The 17,122-nt window shown below is 35.6% G+C and overlaps 1 protein-coding gene across 1 annotated transcript in view; it reads right to left on the bottom strand.

Moving 5' to 3' along the window:
- Window positions 1-17,122, bottom strand: part of LOC150106740 (rho guanine nucleotide exchange factor 11-like) — an 837,747-nt gene that overhangs the window by 719,504 nt on the left and 101,121 nt on the right. Inside the window, exon 4 of the mRNA XM_090393466.1 lies at window positions 4,561-4,610. Coding sequence (XP_090249592.1) covers window positions 4,561-4,610 — 50 coding nt within the window. The remainder of the gene's footprint in view (window positions 1-4,560; window positions 4,611-17,122) is intronic.

Raw genomic sequence — 17,122 nt, 5'->3', positions numbered from 1 at the left:
GCAGTAAATACAAAATGTTATATTCAGGCAATCACAATCAAGGAAAAAAAGGGGTAGCCATAGTATTCAACACTAAATACGAAGCTAATCTTCTTGAATGGCAGGCAGTCTCAAGAAGAGTGAAGTGGGCAAATATCACAATGGAGAACTGGACAATGAGACTTATTTGTGTCTATGGTCTCACAAAAGATTTTTCTAAGGTAGAAGTGGAGGAATTTTTTAGGGCTTTAGAAAAAACAACTGACATAATGAAAAAGGAAAAGTTGGTCCTTTTTGGGGATCTAAATAGCAGAGTAGGAAATGATTGTCAGGCATACAAAAATATTTTGGGAAAATTTGGAGAAAAAAGAGAAGCTAATAATAATGGCAAATTCCCGTAAGATTTCTGCTCAGGACATGGAACGGTTATTACTAACACCATGTTCCAACATGAAAATGTGCACAATTTACATGGAGAGAAGAGGCAAGGAATAAGAAAAGTCTCACCGACTATGTTATTGCTGATAATGAAATTTTCTCTCAGAGGATTTGTACACTCTCTGAGTGTACAAATCCTCTGTACACTCAGGACACCAGAGTGTACATAGGATTTGAAATTGGAAGTGATCACCATTTAGTCTTCAGCAGGATAAATTTGAATTTCATATTGAAAAGAAGAACATGTAAGAAAGTTTTAAAACGAATAAAAGTTAAGCAGCTTTCAGATGTGAACTGTAGACTATACACAGAAATACAGAAAATACACAAACATTATTCAAGAAAAAATGAAACAGCTTGAGAACAGGAACCAAACCTTGGAGATTCGGTGGCAAGCCCCGAAGAAAACACTGATTGATTTAGCCAGAGAGACATACGGTAGAGCTGTCTGGAAGGTCAGAAAAATCAGAACTCGATGGTGGACACAGGAAGTTAAAGAGGCAGTTAAGGAAAAGAAGAAAGCATATCAAAAGTTCCTGGCAAATAAGTCAGATTGTGCTCTTAGAAAATACAGAGACAAATGTAAGAAAGCTAAACACTGTGTAAAACTAGTTAAGTAAAAGTCATGGGAGGACTTTGGTTAGAACACAGAAAAAAATTTCAAGAACGTGGAAAGATATTCTGCTGGTTGTTCAAGAAGCTCAGAAATGGAGGAAAGAGTAGTGTAAAAGGAATTTGAGATGATAAAGGTGACATGAAAACTGAAGAAAAAGATATCTGTGAAGTATGGAGTAATTACTTCAAAAAATTGTTAAATGAAACAAGCAGTGATAGCATATTGGTAATAAAACACTCAACAGGGATGCAAGAATACATATCCATTACTTGAAGTAGAAAAAGCCATTAAAGGCCTGAAATGTGAAAAGGAACTAGGAGTAGATGATATTCAACCAGAAATGTTCAAGTATGGAGGTATTAAAAGTCTTACAGTGGCTGCACTGCATAATTCAGAAGGCCTGGACAGAGGGATGAATTCTGGATGATTGGGGTAGAGTTCTCATAGTACTCATTATAAAAATGGAAATAAAAACTGAATATGAGAATTACAGAGGTATTTCTCTACTGAGTGTTCCTGGTAAGAATAAAGAACTGAGAAACGGTTGAGAAGGACTGTGGAAGAAAAGCTTGGTGAAGAACAAGCTGGATTCAGGCCAAATACAGGTTGTCAGGATCAGATTTTCACTTTACGACAAATAGTTGAGAAATCATGGAAACATAACAAAGATCTGTATCTAAGTTTCGTAGATATGGAAAAGATATATGATAAGGTGTCAAGAAAGAAACTATTCAAAACGCTATAGTTGTATGGTGTCAATGGGGCATTATATCAAGCAATACTTAGTATTTATTTCAGTTTTAGGTCAACAGTTAGAACTGAAGGAAGGATAGTTTAATGTTAAATCTGGTGTCAGACAAGGGTGTACATTATCCCCTCTGTTATTTATTATCTATATGAATCACATTATTAAACCTGATATCAAAACTGGAGATATTAATCTCAGCTCTTTGCTAGCAGATGATGTTATACTTCTAAAGAAATACTACAAGTCTGCAAGATTTCCTGACTAAATTGAATAACTGTTGTAATGGATACAGTATGAAGGTCAGCAATAACAAGACAAAGACAATGAAAATAGGCAGAAGCATTGAAAATATCAACTGCATTGTGAATGGAGAACAAGTAAAACATTTCGGCTATTTAGGCACAATTTTTAGTGAAGATAGTAAATTAAATATGGAATAGACAATAGAATCAACAAAGCTTGTATGGTAGGAAGGCAATCGAATAAATTTTTATGGAATAAGAGAATTAGTCAAAACACAAAATTAGCCGTATACAAGACAATGTTCAAACTAATTTTAATTTATGGATCTGAGAGAAATGGGTCAGAAATAAACACTGGACCTAAGACTAGAGACCACAGATATGAGAATCCTGAGAAAGATTAGAGGTTTGAACAGATGGCATCAATGACAACATCATATTAAAAATGAGGATATTAGGAAAGAATCTGACATTGTTAGCATCCAGGAACGTGTTAGCAAAGCTAATATCAGCTGGTGTGGTCACTTAAACAGAATGGGAGAGGAAAGATTAGCAAAACAAGTCTTCTCTGCCAGGTTGGCAGGAAAAAGACCCACAGGAAGACCAAGATATAAGTGGATTGATACAGTAAAAAGTTCCTTAGAAGATAGAAATATTAGATCTGATAATGTTGGAGTCTTAACAGGTAACACTCTGATTTGGAGAAAAATGATAGATAGGAAGTTAGTAATGATGGAAATTTTTCATTTAGTACTATCATATCCTGTACATCCCTTAAGGGTACATAACAGGAATTTGATAAGGATGATATATATATATACAGGGTGTTCGGGATAAATTTGACATATTTATAATTAATTATATTTTTCCGTAAGTTACATGTATTAACACACACTTCTCTTCATTTAAAAGTTTGGACCCTTCTTCATTCATATACAAGATGTCAGAAAGGATGGATAGCTGGAACCCACCTGAATCATGGAAGAGAATAACTTGTATCATGATGATTCGTGCCCGCCATCAAAATAAGGATATTACGACTGCTGCCCAATGCTCCCTGAATACAGTAAAAACAATCAGGCATGAACTAGAGACTTGCAATGGTGACTACGAGGATGTAGCAAGAAGAAAGATCCCTAGCAGACGATCTGATTGCGTTCGTACAGCAGAATTCCTCGCAAATCTGCAGGAACAGGTGTTGAAGAACCCTGGCATTGGAATTCGGGCTTTGTTCGTGGAGTTGCTAACTGTAGTCAAGCCCTGGATAACAAGGGTAGCCAATGGTAGGCCGTATGTATGGCAGCAGGATTCGGCCCCTTGCCACACCTCTGGGAAAAGTCAAAAATGGTTGTCTGAAAATTTCTACGACTTCACCAGTCCAAATGTTTGGCCTCCAAACTCCCCAGACCTTAACCCCATGGATTATTTTGTATGGGGCGCAGTTGAAAAAGACACCAATCGCACTTCCAGTAATACAAAATCCCAGTTAATGGATAAAATTAAAACAGTTTTTGCGGCCCTTCCCAGGGAGACTGTAGCATCAGCTTGTTCGAGGTTCCGAAGCAGAATTGAAGCTGTGATCGATGCTAATGGTGGTTATTTTGAGTAAATCTTGTTGATAGTATTGTAATTAACTCTGCCTGTAATGTTTTTTGTCAATTCATTAAATTTAATAGATACAAAGAAGATTTTCTTTTTCCTTACGAAACTGTCAAATTTATCCCGAACACCCTGTATATATATATATTAATTCTTGGGTTTATAGTCAGTTTATATTAAAAATGAATATATATATATATATATATATATATATATATGTGTGTGTGTGTGTGTGTGTGTGTGTGTAAAAGGATGATAACAAAGAGAAAAAAAGCAATCAATCTTGAACCTAGAAATGGTTTGACAACAGAAATTGCTGAATGAAAAAGTATATCAGCATTTCAAATTGCTTTGTCAATAAATATGGAATTGCAAAAATCCTAACTGCATAAAAATAAGTTTTGTACTATATAACATGTATTTTACATGAATGAACATTTTAATTATTATTATTAAGATAATCATAATAATTATCTATCTGTTGGTAGCCAATCCCAACACCCAAGCATCAATTTGCTTCTGCATGAAATTTTTACTCCCATCCCCTTTCTATCATTTCTTATTGAAAATAAACGCTTAACATATGTGACACTTATTAGGATCACATCTACTATTTAAACTGAGGACAGAAAATTTAGTTTTAAAAAACTAATTTCAAAGGAGAATATGAAAATTAACGAAAAAATTATCCCAAAATAGCTATATATATATATATATATATTATGGGGGACTATGCCTCCCCCCCTGGTGCCTATGGCACCCAACCCCCCAGTGTTCCAGACTGGTAGGCCAGTTCTCCTTGAATTCTGATGACTCGACACTCAGGGTAGCCCCTGAGTTTCAAAACGTTTCAAAAAAAGTGACATAAAAAGGCTTATCATTTTATATATATAGGGTAGATATATAAGATATTAGTAAATAATCTTTAATCAACTAACTTTAATAATTCGGTCTCCCTGCTGAACACCAGCTCTTGAAGCAGCACCATCTGTCAAATAAAGAAATAAAATAAATAAACAAAAAATAAGTTTATTTGAAATTTCTAATCACAATGAATGACAGCTAATAAAGACTGCTAATACATAATTTCCCATATTCAACAGTGTGCATATTCATTTATACTCCACCACTTATAAACAGGTATGATTTATGATTTATAGATAACTCAAATCAACTGCATCATATATATAAATTATATACTGCATACAAAATTAAGTAAACAAGTCAGTCTATATTTTGTCAGAGGGCATTCTATTATTCTCTGTTTACCTATCCAAAATTTCAATAAAAATTTGATTAACATTTACATCATGTTGTATTTAAATAATACACTGTGAAGTTCTCACTGTGCAAAAAAAGCATAATGAAATCTCATTCACCAAAAGATTCAACTGCTTGCTTTTAGAAAAGTTATTTCAATTAATAATATTCGAATACACAACATGTCTAAACACAATCAGCGGTTAACAAATAGTTCATGACGCACTATAGTGAATTCTAATGGACCACAAGAAAACAGTAAATAGTTTGTCACAGCGGATAGTTTGATATAGTAAATTTGCTTTAAAATGATAATGTGTTTAAAGAGATTTGGTCAGGAACTTTTTTTGATAATTTGTTGTAGCAAGCACATTTGTTATAAGGATTTCATGTATTGAAAGTCAACACGAGACAATACATAATTTTCCCATTAGAATGGTAGATATTAAGTAACAGATTCTATTATGATTCAAGAAAAGACTTAAGTACTGGAAAGTGTAATACTTTAATATGACGAATTCCCAAAAATTTAGACAAATTTAAGCAGTCATTATAATTCTGATTTAGACATTGGAGTTCAAATTTACAATAATTGCTGGGTGAAATCTTAACATATCACCTGAAAATCCTATGGCTAAGACAACATAAGCTAAAGAAGGAAAAATCTTTTGGTTCAAAAACTTATTTGATCATACAAACCAGTTTCAAAGAGAGTGCAAGAGTATGAAATATGATAGTTACTCAACTATGAAAAGTGGCAATTTATCCTTACTTGTTGGTAGAAAATCAGTATATTCAAAGAAGATGAAACCACAGCAGCAGATGAAATTCAGCAGACACCCGCTTAACATCGTATTGTCTTGAAGCATACGAAATATGCAAAAGTATTATGCTCCTGCTATGAAACAGTATAATACTCTGAAATATATGATAGTGGAGGTATTTAGTGAATTATTTAATCAAATGTTTTAAATTTGTAAAGGAAAACCAGAACAACTAGAAGAAAAAATGAACAGCAGGTGAGTCAACACGTACTATGCAATCAACACTGTAGCCAAATACACTGGTGTCCAAAACCAGTGTATTTGCTGTGTATTGAGTAGAAAGCTGGTACACATTCAAATTTTTGAATCGTACACAAAGGGGTCACGTGCTAGCACTCAAAAGGATAAAATGGCAAAATGCTCTGCTAAGCAAATTGTGAGTGAAGAAAGCTCTTTTTATGAAGGAATAAAGTTGCAAACTTGGATGTCTTGTAATGTCTCAAAGACATCAGCTAGACGATTTCATGTGGGAAAGAATTATTGGAAAGCTTGAAGAAGCCCGCAAAATTACTGACTTCCGGAGAGTATGGAATCTTACGTAGCATTGTATTCAGGCGCTGGACAATGTTTCAAACCAATGGAATGTCTTCCAGACATTTTCTAAGAGGTTGCCTCACTCTACCACAGAGCATGAAGACAGATTTTTGGTTATAAAAGCAAAATGTAATCGATGCACCACCACAGCAGGTCAGCTCCATTCAAGCACAGGTATACAGATATCTGGACAAATTGTGGAAAAACATCTGCAACAAGGCCTGTAGTCTGTGCCTCTTTATCCACAGCTCATTGTAGAGTATGTTTTCAGTGGTGTATTCATAAAAATTGGAAAATACACCAATGAGTTAATGTGCTCTTGACAGATGAGTCCTTTTTAGTCTTTCCTCTGATTCTAGGCAATCTTGATCTGATGTGAAAGTGGTACTGCTTGCCATTTGTGAGAATTTTCTTGAAAGGAATAGACACAGCAGTGCTGGGGGGTCATGGTATGGGAAGGTATTATGCTTAATGGACACACTGAGCTACAGGTGCTGGAAAAAAGGGACTATGCCTGATGAATGATATTGCAACAAAGTTCTTTAATGTCATGTTCATTTGTTCCATGGTACTGTAGGTGAAGAATTTATTTTTATGGATGACAATGCCACACCACATTGTACATGAGCAGTGGGGATACTTCTGGAGACTGAGGATATTAATCAAATTGAGTGGCCAGCATGCTCCCCATATCTCAACCCAATGGAACACATTTTGGATGCAATAGGGAGACACGTTGCTGCTCGAAATTCTCCTCCAGAAAACAAACAAGGCCTTATCCTTGCTTTGAAGGAAGAAAAGTGGGCCAGTTTGCCTCAATAACTCCTGAATCACTTGGTACTAAGCATGGTGCAATATTGTGAGAGCTGCATCGCAGCTCAGGGTGGACATATTCCATACTGAAATATCTCTTCACATAGTTTTCTGTAAGCACTGAACATGAATTCCTTAACTACTACTTTGGGAAATTTGTAACTTTTGCCAAATACATATTACAATTTAATTTGTATGAAATTTATAACATATTTTTGGGTAATATAATTTATTAGTATGCTGGCAATAAATTTATGTCCACATTTGGCTGTAGTCCGGAAAATTTTTTCATATACAGGTAAAAATGTAGTTCATCCTTAGCTTTAGGACACCAGTGTAGATATACATAACAGGAGATAAAAAAAAATAATAAAAATAAATAGAAAACAAGAAATCAGTCACCAATGTGAAAAAATTGAAATTCACCCTATACAGTGCTTGACTTTTCTATTTTTCACATATATTTAATTATCATAAACCCTCTAAGCAATCAAAAGATTCGTCATAGGAAGTCCTTCGTATCTATCGCAATGCACTTTTTTTTTTTTAATTTGGTACCTCCACTTCATAAACAATCATGATGTTTTACAAAACGTATATTGTGCTGATCATCAACTGTTCCAACAGAAAAACTGTCAGTCATGCAGATCAAAGGAGTCCTCCATTCTCCCTATTCATACTTTGTAGGCATCGTTCCTTCTCAAGTTTTGTTTTAATAAATCTTCTCTTACGTCATTTCATTTTAGCATATTTCCTCAATATGAATTTCTTCAATGCTTTCCAGTTCCAATACATTATTAATGACCAAATTTCTAATTCTCTTCTCTTGTTTTTTTTTTACTTATGTTGTTCACGAAACTCATTTCTGTTGCCTGAATCCTACTTATCTGTTAGTCTCCATGTCCTACCTGTAGTGGACATAACAGGTAAAAAGTGACTTCTGTTGTTAAAAGCTTGATATCTGCTATAACTTCTAACACCAGAAAGCAAAATTACAAATATTTGAAATTTTCAAACCTCAGGACTGGACTATCAATGTTCAATTTGTGCATTTTTCCTCTGATTTTACATCCCCCCCCCCCCACACACACCCACTTCTTACTATCAATATAGAATTCAATAGTTCTGTCTCATTGTTTCATTCATCAAATTTGTGTAGCACTTCTTTCAAATGTGCCTAAATCACCACATCATCTGTAAATAGAGCTATTTCACCTGTCATCAATAGTATTTATGGCTTGTTAATTCTACTGATGAAATGTATATTCATCAACACAATGGACAGCCAATGAAGTATGTACACTGGTAACTGGATATGTACAAGATGACTACAAATAGTCTGGACCATCGAAATCAGCAAATATGAGAAGTTCAAAAAATCCATAAGACATTCCACTCCACTATGTGTCTCAACAACATCACCGTATATGGATATTGCAAACAAAATTGTACCTTTATTGGTACACAATGTTTAATGCTGGGATTCTCATGATGCCACATATCTAACCTACTTGTCATGGACTTTTTAAACTATGATGCTAATTTTTTTTTCCCATTAACAAGAACTGAAGATTCTGGGGAACAGAAAATCTCAGAGAAAATCACTCTAGACCAGTTAACCAACAGAAGTTTGGCATGATGTGACTGGCCAGAATTATGACTGGGTCATAATATCTTAAAGATGAAGAAGGAAATTCCGTTACCATAAATGGTTACTACATAGAATTAATCCAAAACTTTTTTTTTGGTACCAGGCTTGGAGTCGTTAGGTCTGGAGAACATAATATTGCTATGTAATTTCAACAGGATAGTACAACAGCACACACTACTCAAGAAACAATGACCATTCTGAGAGGGATTTTTTCAATTTTTCCTACTCTTCTGATTTGATGGCCTGATTTTTGAGTTTTCTTGTGCTGTGATGAGCCATGTTGGAACATCATTTTCTGAATATCAGTTAATAAAATAAAATGAAATAAATGAATTTCTTCAGGATTTTTTTTTTTTTAAATTCTTTCAAAAGTTACAAGCAAAACTAAGGGAAGAAGGGTAGTGGTCTCATAGCAAACAATGAAACGCAACCACTTAAAGATATTAACAAACATTTATATCTACAGGATTTGAATCCAAAGCCAGCTAGATAGAGAATACAAATGCTATCTACTTAGCTAACTAGGCTGAGAAGAGGAAAAAAGTAGGCAGAACAATGAGACTTCAAGTACTGAAATATAGTGGCATAAAAATTTTCCACTGCAGTGGTAAATTTTTACAGATAATCTTCACTTCCAGCAGATACAGGTTTGACAGATATTTTGCTAAGTTGAGGTTGGAGAATCTCTCCAACCAGAAGACTGCAAAATTAAAATCTCTCCATGGTTTTAATTTTCTAGTAGCAAGGCTTATACGTTGGTCATACATAACTGGTAATTAGTTTACGGAATTAACAACGCATATAAAGTATATTAATTAAAGGTAACTTCAATAAATAACTTCTATATTTCGGCAACGTCACGTTGCCATCTTCAGGAACATAAAGATATGGTATGTGCACGCAGGCACTAACAAAAGCAAATAAGGAAGAAAGCAAGAAACTAATATTGTTCCTAAAGTCCTAATGGTGCCCTCTGGTGGGCTAATTTGGTTGACTTGGCAGTTGGGCTGAAGTTCTCAAAATGTAAGTTTCCCAAATTTGGGGAAGTTTCATGCAGCCAACTTTGGTGAGGTTGGGAACGTTTTTTAGAGCTGCTGAAGATTCCTTGAATAATCTCTTGTATTTAAACTTGTAGCGGTGTATTATTTTTGTTTTCTTCCAACGAATTCTATGGTGGGTATCTAAGGCATGGTCTGCCTGCCCAGAGCGGCTGTACTGGTGAAACCGGATGTAGTCTTTGTGTTCTGAAATCCTGATATTTGTTGTTCTGCCTGTTTGGCCAAAGTAGGACAATTTGCAGCTGCAAGGGACCTGGTATACACCAGGTAGGTCTAGGGGAAGTGGTTGGTCTTTGGTAGAGCGGATAAGGGATGCCAACTTTTTATATGGTCTGTAACAGGAAGGTCATATTTTCTGAGGATATTGGTTATTTTCTCAGAGGTGCCCTGGATGTAGGGGATAGTGATAGATTTGGTGTAATCTTTATTGTGGAGGGGGTTGTGGTTTACTGGTTTGAGTATTTTTTGGATTTTTTTTTTTTTTTTGGATTTTTTTGGGGTTATAGCCATTGGCTAAGTAGTTAGGGCCTTGTCATCTGAGCAGATTAATTTTGCCCTGTTATATAGTGTTTTTATAACCCCATATTGATGTGAGGGGGTGGGGGGATGGGATTGCTGGTGAATGTATCTGCCAGTATGGGTGGGTTTTCTGTAAACAGAGAAAACCAAAGATCCATCAAGCTGGTGGGTGATTAAAGTGTCTAGGAAGGGGAGGGTGTTGTTTTCCTCTTTTTCTAAGGTGAACTGGACTCTGGGGTGTTGGTTGTTTACGTGTGTTAGGAAGGAGTGGAGTGAGTCTGAGCCATGTGGCCAAATAGCGAACACATCATCCACGTAACGAAGCCAAATAGTGGGTTTTTGTGGGGCAGAGTTCAAGGCTTTCTCTTCAAAGGTCTCCATAAAGAAATTGGCCAAGGGTGGGGAAAGCGGTGAATCCATGACTGTCCCCTCTATCTGTTTGTAGAACTTTCCTTGCCAAACGAAATAGCCTGAGTTCATAGTGAACTGAAATAGGGCTGAGATATCGGGAGGAAACTTGGCTTGGATGAGCTCTAGGGTTTCTTTGAGTGGGACATTAGTGAATAGGGAGGAGACGTCAAAACTGACCATTATGTCAGTGTGTTAGAGTGAGAGGTTTTCTACACTGGTTTTAAAGTGGGCTGAGTTTTTTATGTGTGATGGTGTGTTGCCAGTATAGTGTGCAAGTGTTTTGGCTAAATGTTTGGCTAATTTATATGTCGGGGAATCAATGCCATCCACTATGGGACTTGATGGCACATGTTGTTAATGTATTTTTGGGAGTCCATATAATCGGGGGGGGTCTAGAGTTAAAGGTTTTAGTTTGTTAGTGACTTCCACAGGCCAAGAAGTGACTTTCTTAAGGAGTCTGTGGAGAGTTCTAATCTGAGAGCTGATAGGATTATATTCAATAGGGAGGTTTTAATTTTGCAATCTTCCTTGAGATTTGGCAGATCTCATCCACATACAAACTTCAACCTTATTGCTAAAATGTAAATTCCCACGTAGAAACTTAACAAAATTGGAGTTAATAGCCCTTAGAGAATTAAGATGGGATAAAAACATAGTAATAGTTAAGGCAGATAAAGGAAATAAACAGTAGTTATGAATTCAGAAAGGATACATAAGAAAAATTAACAGCCTATTGGAAGATTCCAATACCTATTCATCCTTAGACAGAGATCCCACATGATGCACACATAATAAAGCCAATAACTTGATCAAAAAGTTACCTAATTGGCCAGAAGAATTTAAAAAAATCTTATCATCATCAAAACATCCATTGGTCCCAAGAATTGATGGTGCACTAGAAATACAAGGATATTGAAGGAAACAAAATATAAAAAGATATTCCATTATGGCCAATTGTAGATGGGAAAGATTCTCCGACCTCGAACTTAGCAAAATATCTATCATACCTCATAAAACCACACACAAAAATTATCAAGATTCCAACATCTACCAAAACCTCTACATCACCCTAAAAAACCAGGCATCTATGAGATTCATTGCTCTTGTGGCATTTATTATGCAGGCCAGACAGGAAAGTCGGGAGAGATCCACATGTCTGAACACATAAAAGACATCAAAAAAAGAAGAGAGCATAAATCAGGCCTAACACAATGCAATAAAAATCAAGTCTTAATTTTACATCAAGTATGGTCTGCTTTCATCAAAAATTTAACTACCACAGACCTATGATAACATTATAGCAACAACTAGCAATGTTCCAACATAAACAAACAGTAACGAATTTACCATTTATATCCTGGCTCATCAATTATTTTAACAGTTGTGAAGGTATCAAAAAAATCTAATATGTGTAATTAATTGTTGATTGGCTTTTGTTGTGTAAAATAATTATGTACCACTACCCCCTAATGATTTAAGTCTTACGACATACAAAACTTGCCAAGTTTTAATTGCTTATTTTTTATTAAACTCTTTATTTACAACATAATGTGGTCTCAATACCGAAAACTTCCCACAGAACTGCTAGCCTCAGAAACTTACGTTTGCGTGTATTCTTGCAAATATTCTTGTTTAATCGTTTATCTGAGCGTAAGCAAACAAAGTTTGTGCATGACAATCTTCATGACTTGGCTATTTGTATATAGAAGCTAATGACTTCACATTAATTGTCTTAGTATAACTTGTCTTAGTATGTCTTAGAATAACAGCCATCTTAAATGACCAACACACCTACTGAAAAATGCAAATTGACCCCACCCCCGACCTCATAAAACAAATCAACACTACCCTACACATCCTAAAAAAATGAAAATAAAATAGACAAAACTACACTGAAAAACACGACCCCCCCCCACATCACATGCACCCCTTGTATGTTTGGACAAATAAAAACCCACAAAGACGGGTACCCGATGAGACCAATAGTCTCCTATAAAAATACCACCACAGCCCCTTCATCAAAATTCGTAGCGAAACTTCTCAAACCATTAATTACAATGTCTAACTTCATGATAAAAAACACGGACGACCTTTTCAAAAAAATAAAAAACCTAACCCTATCCCAAGAAGACATCCTCACTTCATTGGATGCGGCCTCTTTATACACTAACGTGGACGTTCCCAGAACTTTAGACATCATACACACACACTACTCACAGAAGACCACACCCTACACTCTCGTACTAAACTAATGCCCATTGACATTATTAACTTAATAAAACTAATAATCTCAGCAAACTTCCTCAAGTTCAACAACAACAACATGTACATTCAAATCTTCGGACTCCCCATGAGCCAAAACATCAGTGGACAACTAGCGGAAGTATTCCTAGCACATATAGAATCACTCCCACTCCACCCTTCCCTCCCCCTGGCATCATCTTTTATGGCAGATACGTGGACGATATTCTATGCATTGGTAATTTCACACACACATCGCCACCTTAAAAACATCCCTAAACGGTTACAGCAACAGACTAAAATCCATCAATTTCTTAAACTTGACATTAACCAGAACACACAACAAAATAGCCACGAAAGTATACCACAAACCCTCGCATATCGGTAACTACCTCCATTTTCACTCATACCATCCATATTCTGTTAAAAAATCTATCATCTTATTACAATTCATAAACGCTTACAAATTTTCAACCAATCAGAATAGTCTAAACGCAGAAATAAAAAAACTAACACAGATCTTCATAAATCGCAACTATCCTACACAACTGATTAACTATGCAAACAGGATGGCAAAACAACCCAAGTACCAAAACGAACTTCCCAACACAAAAAATTATCAAACTACCATATACCCAAAACACATACAAAGCCTATAAATACATCTTCAAACATATTGACTACAAACTGGTATTCACCACAAACCAAAAACTGGCAAATCTCTTAAAACCCACCAAACCTCACACACAGAAAGAAATATTTGAACATCACAATGTAGTCTATAAATTTCCCTGCCAAAAAGACTGTGATATCACCTACACAGGTTCCACCATCAGGTCTTTATGGGCAAGACTACAAGAACACTTCCATGATTGTACCATCTCTATTCCTGAACATTTAAACACTAAAAAACGTAACATCAAAAAGAAAAATCGAATACAAAGCACAGGAAAAAAGGAAATAACCGTTCACGCCCTTGAACAAAAACATACCCCGCAGATCGACAAGGCCATCATAGTAGACAGACAAGACAATGCTTAGAATATTGGAAACAATAGCCATAAAATGTGATGCGAACTCTATCAACGTACACAGGCCCTACATAATCTCTGAGGTTTGGAAGCTTCACAACATAAAATCGAGGTCACAACACCAACCAATAGGCGATAACACAAACACTTCAAAAACAGAGGCACCTACCTGACCTGACATAGCATCCACTTTCCGAATGATGACGACCAAAAATAGTCGAAACGGACTGCACCCAGTCAACCCCCTTTTCCCCTTCCCCCTCCCTATATAAAAAATCAACCCTTTCACCTTTTCCCCACCCTATATAACATAATAATATAATATATATATGTTTATATATATATTACTGAAAAAAACCCAGGTTTTTCCTAATTTAATTCTCCCAAATTGCCTACCCCTCCCCTCAGTAAACACACTCAGTAGTTTTCGGACATCGCAGAAAGAAGAAAAGCCGCAACACCCAGAAAAAGGTATGTGTAAATTTCTCTTCCTTATGCTACATATACTTTTTGGTAAATTCACATCTACAATGCCCTAAGAATCCATGAGTAAATAGCCAATGACATTTAAACAGGGGCACTCCTAAACTGAAGCAGGCAAAATAGCCGTAATTATAATACTTTTTCTCATAATAAAAGACATAAATTGAGCAACTGAAAAACCTGATCCGTGCTTGTACTTTCTTTTCTTCAGCTTTGGATGAAACTGCTGACATCTGTAATGTAACCCAGTTAGGCATTTTTATAAGAGGAACCTCCATAGCTCAGATGGTAGGCGAAGCCCTTTGGTCAGAAAGACCTAGGTTTAATTACCGTCCATGACGTGAGGACATTTAACATGAGGAACATATGAAATATATTCATGTCTGAGCTACTTGTATATAGAGGCTAATGACTTCACATCACTTGCCTTAGTACAGACACACACACACACACACACACACACACACACACACACACACACACACACACACACACACACACACACACACACACACAAGTAAATCAGACATGAATATATTTCATGCACAAAACACTGTTTTGTTTCCTTGGGTAAAGGATTAAAACCAAGTATACAATTTCTTGGTATCTTTAACGTATAATAAACCCAAGGTAAAAAACTTTTTATGTCTTTTATGTTTAGTCTTTAAAAGGTACAAGAGTTGTATGATGCATCTGAACTCGTACTTGAAAAAACTGGAGCATGGAACGTAAAAGGTTGGCCACCTCTGACCTAGAGCATTTTTATTAATGGATAATGCTCCAAGCTACCATTCAAACATTGCACCACTTTAAACTAGGATCCTGTAGCAATGATGATAATTCTGAAAAATATGACATTGCTTATAAAAACTAAGGTGTTATTGGGTATCTTTAAAGCCTATTATCTACACTCAATTTTAAGCCAATTAATACAACTAATGACAAAAAAAAGGTCAAAAATAGTTCAGTTCTTCAGAACTGTTTGTGACTAACAGACTTTAGAGATAGATAATCATCATCATCAAATTCCTGACATGTACCCTTAAGGGGTGTACATGTCAGATGTACAAGTAACGGGTGTATGATAGTACATGAAATATTTATATCATTACTAACTCTTACCTATAATTTTCCTCCAAATCAATCTATTACCTGTTCAAGCTCCAATATTGTCAGATCTTATATTTCTATCTTCTAAGGCACTTTTTACAATCAATCCACCTATATCTTAGTGTTCTCTGAGTCTTTTCCTCTCACATTTTGTTTAAGTGACCATACCACCTGAGATTAGTTCTGCTAATACATTCCTGGATGCTGACAATGCGACGTTCTTTCCTAATATCCTCATTTTTAATATGATATTGCCATTCATGCCATCACTTCATGCCCCTAACTTCATCAAGACTCTCATATCAGCGGTCTCCAGTCTTTGGTCAAGTGTTTTACTTCTGACCCAGATCTCAGATCCATAAGTTAAAATTAGTTTAAACACTCTTGTATATAGCTAATTGAGTGTTTTGATTCTCTTATTCAATAAAATTTTATTCAATTGCCTTCCTACCATACACTTTGTTGATTCAGTTGTCTATTTCCATATTTAATTTACCAACTTCACTAAAAATCGTGCCTAAGTAGCTGAAATGTTCTACTTGTTCTATAAATTCAATATTCACAATGCAGCTGATATTTTCAATGCTTCTGCCTATTTTCATGGTCTTTGACTTGTTATTGCTGACTTTCATACCGTATCCATTACAACAGTTATTCAATTTAGTCAGGGAATCTTGCAGACTTGTAGTGGATTCATTTAGAAGTATAACATCGTCTGCATAAAGCAGAGAGATGAGAATCTCAAAATTTTGACATCGGGTTTAATACCACTTTTCTTCAAGGGAATAATGTACATCATAGTCTAACACCAGATTTAACATTAAACCATCCTTATTTCAATTCTGTTGACCTAAAACTGAAATAAATACTAAGTATTGCATGATATAATGCTCCATTGACACCATATAACTTTAGCATTTTGAATAGCTTTCCTCTTGGCACCTTGTCATATGCCTTTTCCAGATCTACAAAACTTAAATACAGATCTTTGTTATATTCCCATGATTTCTCAACTATTTGTTGTAAAGTGAAAATCTGATCCTGACAGCCTCTATTTGGCCTGAATCCAGCTTGTTCTTCACCAAGTTCACTTCCACAATCCTTCTCAACCGTTTCTCAAGTATACTTGCATAGATCTTACTAGGAACACTCAGTAGGAAAATACCTCTGTAATTCTCACGTTCAGTTTTATTTCCCTTTTTATATATGGGTACTATGAGAGCTCTCCTCCAATCATTGGGAATTCGTCCCTCTGCCCAGGCTTTCTGAACTATGCGGTGCAGCCACTGTAAGACTTTTATACCTCCATACTTGAGTATTTCTGGTCGAATATCATCTACTCCTGCTGCCTTTCCACTTCTCATGCCTTTGATAGCTTTTTCTACTTCAAGTATGGATATGTATTCTTGACTGCATTCTTGTTAAGTGTTTTTTTATAACTGTGCTATCACTGTTTGTTTCATTTTGCAAATTTTCAAAGTAATTACTCCATACTTCAAGAATATCTTTTTCTCCAGTTTTCGGGTCACCTTTATCATCTCTAATTCCTTTAACCGCACTCTTTC

This window comes from Typopeltis vanoorti, chromosome 5 (assembly GCF_054136105.1).
Source record: "Typopeltis vanoorti isolate ZY-2024b chromosome 5, IOZ_Tvanoo_1.0, whole genome shotgun sequence".
Classification (NCBI taxonomy): domain Eukaryota; kingdom Metazoa; phylum Arthropoda; class Arachnida; order Uropygi; family Thelyphonidae; genus Typopeltis; species Typopeltis vanoorti.
Note: the sequence above shows the minus strand (reverse complement) of the source record. Positions and strands in the feature narration are given on the sequence as shown.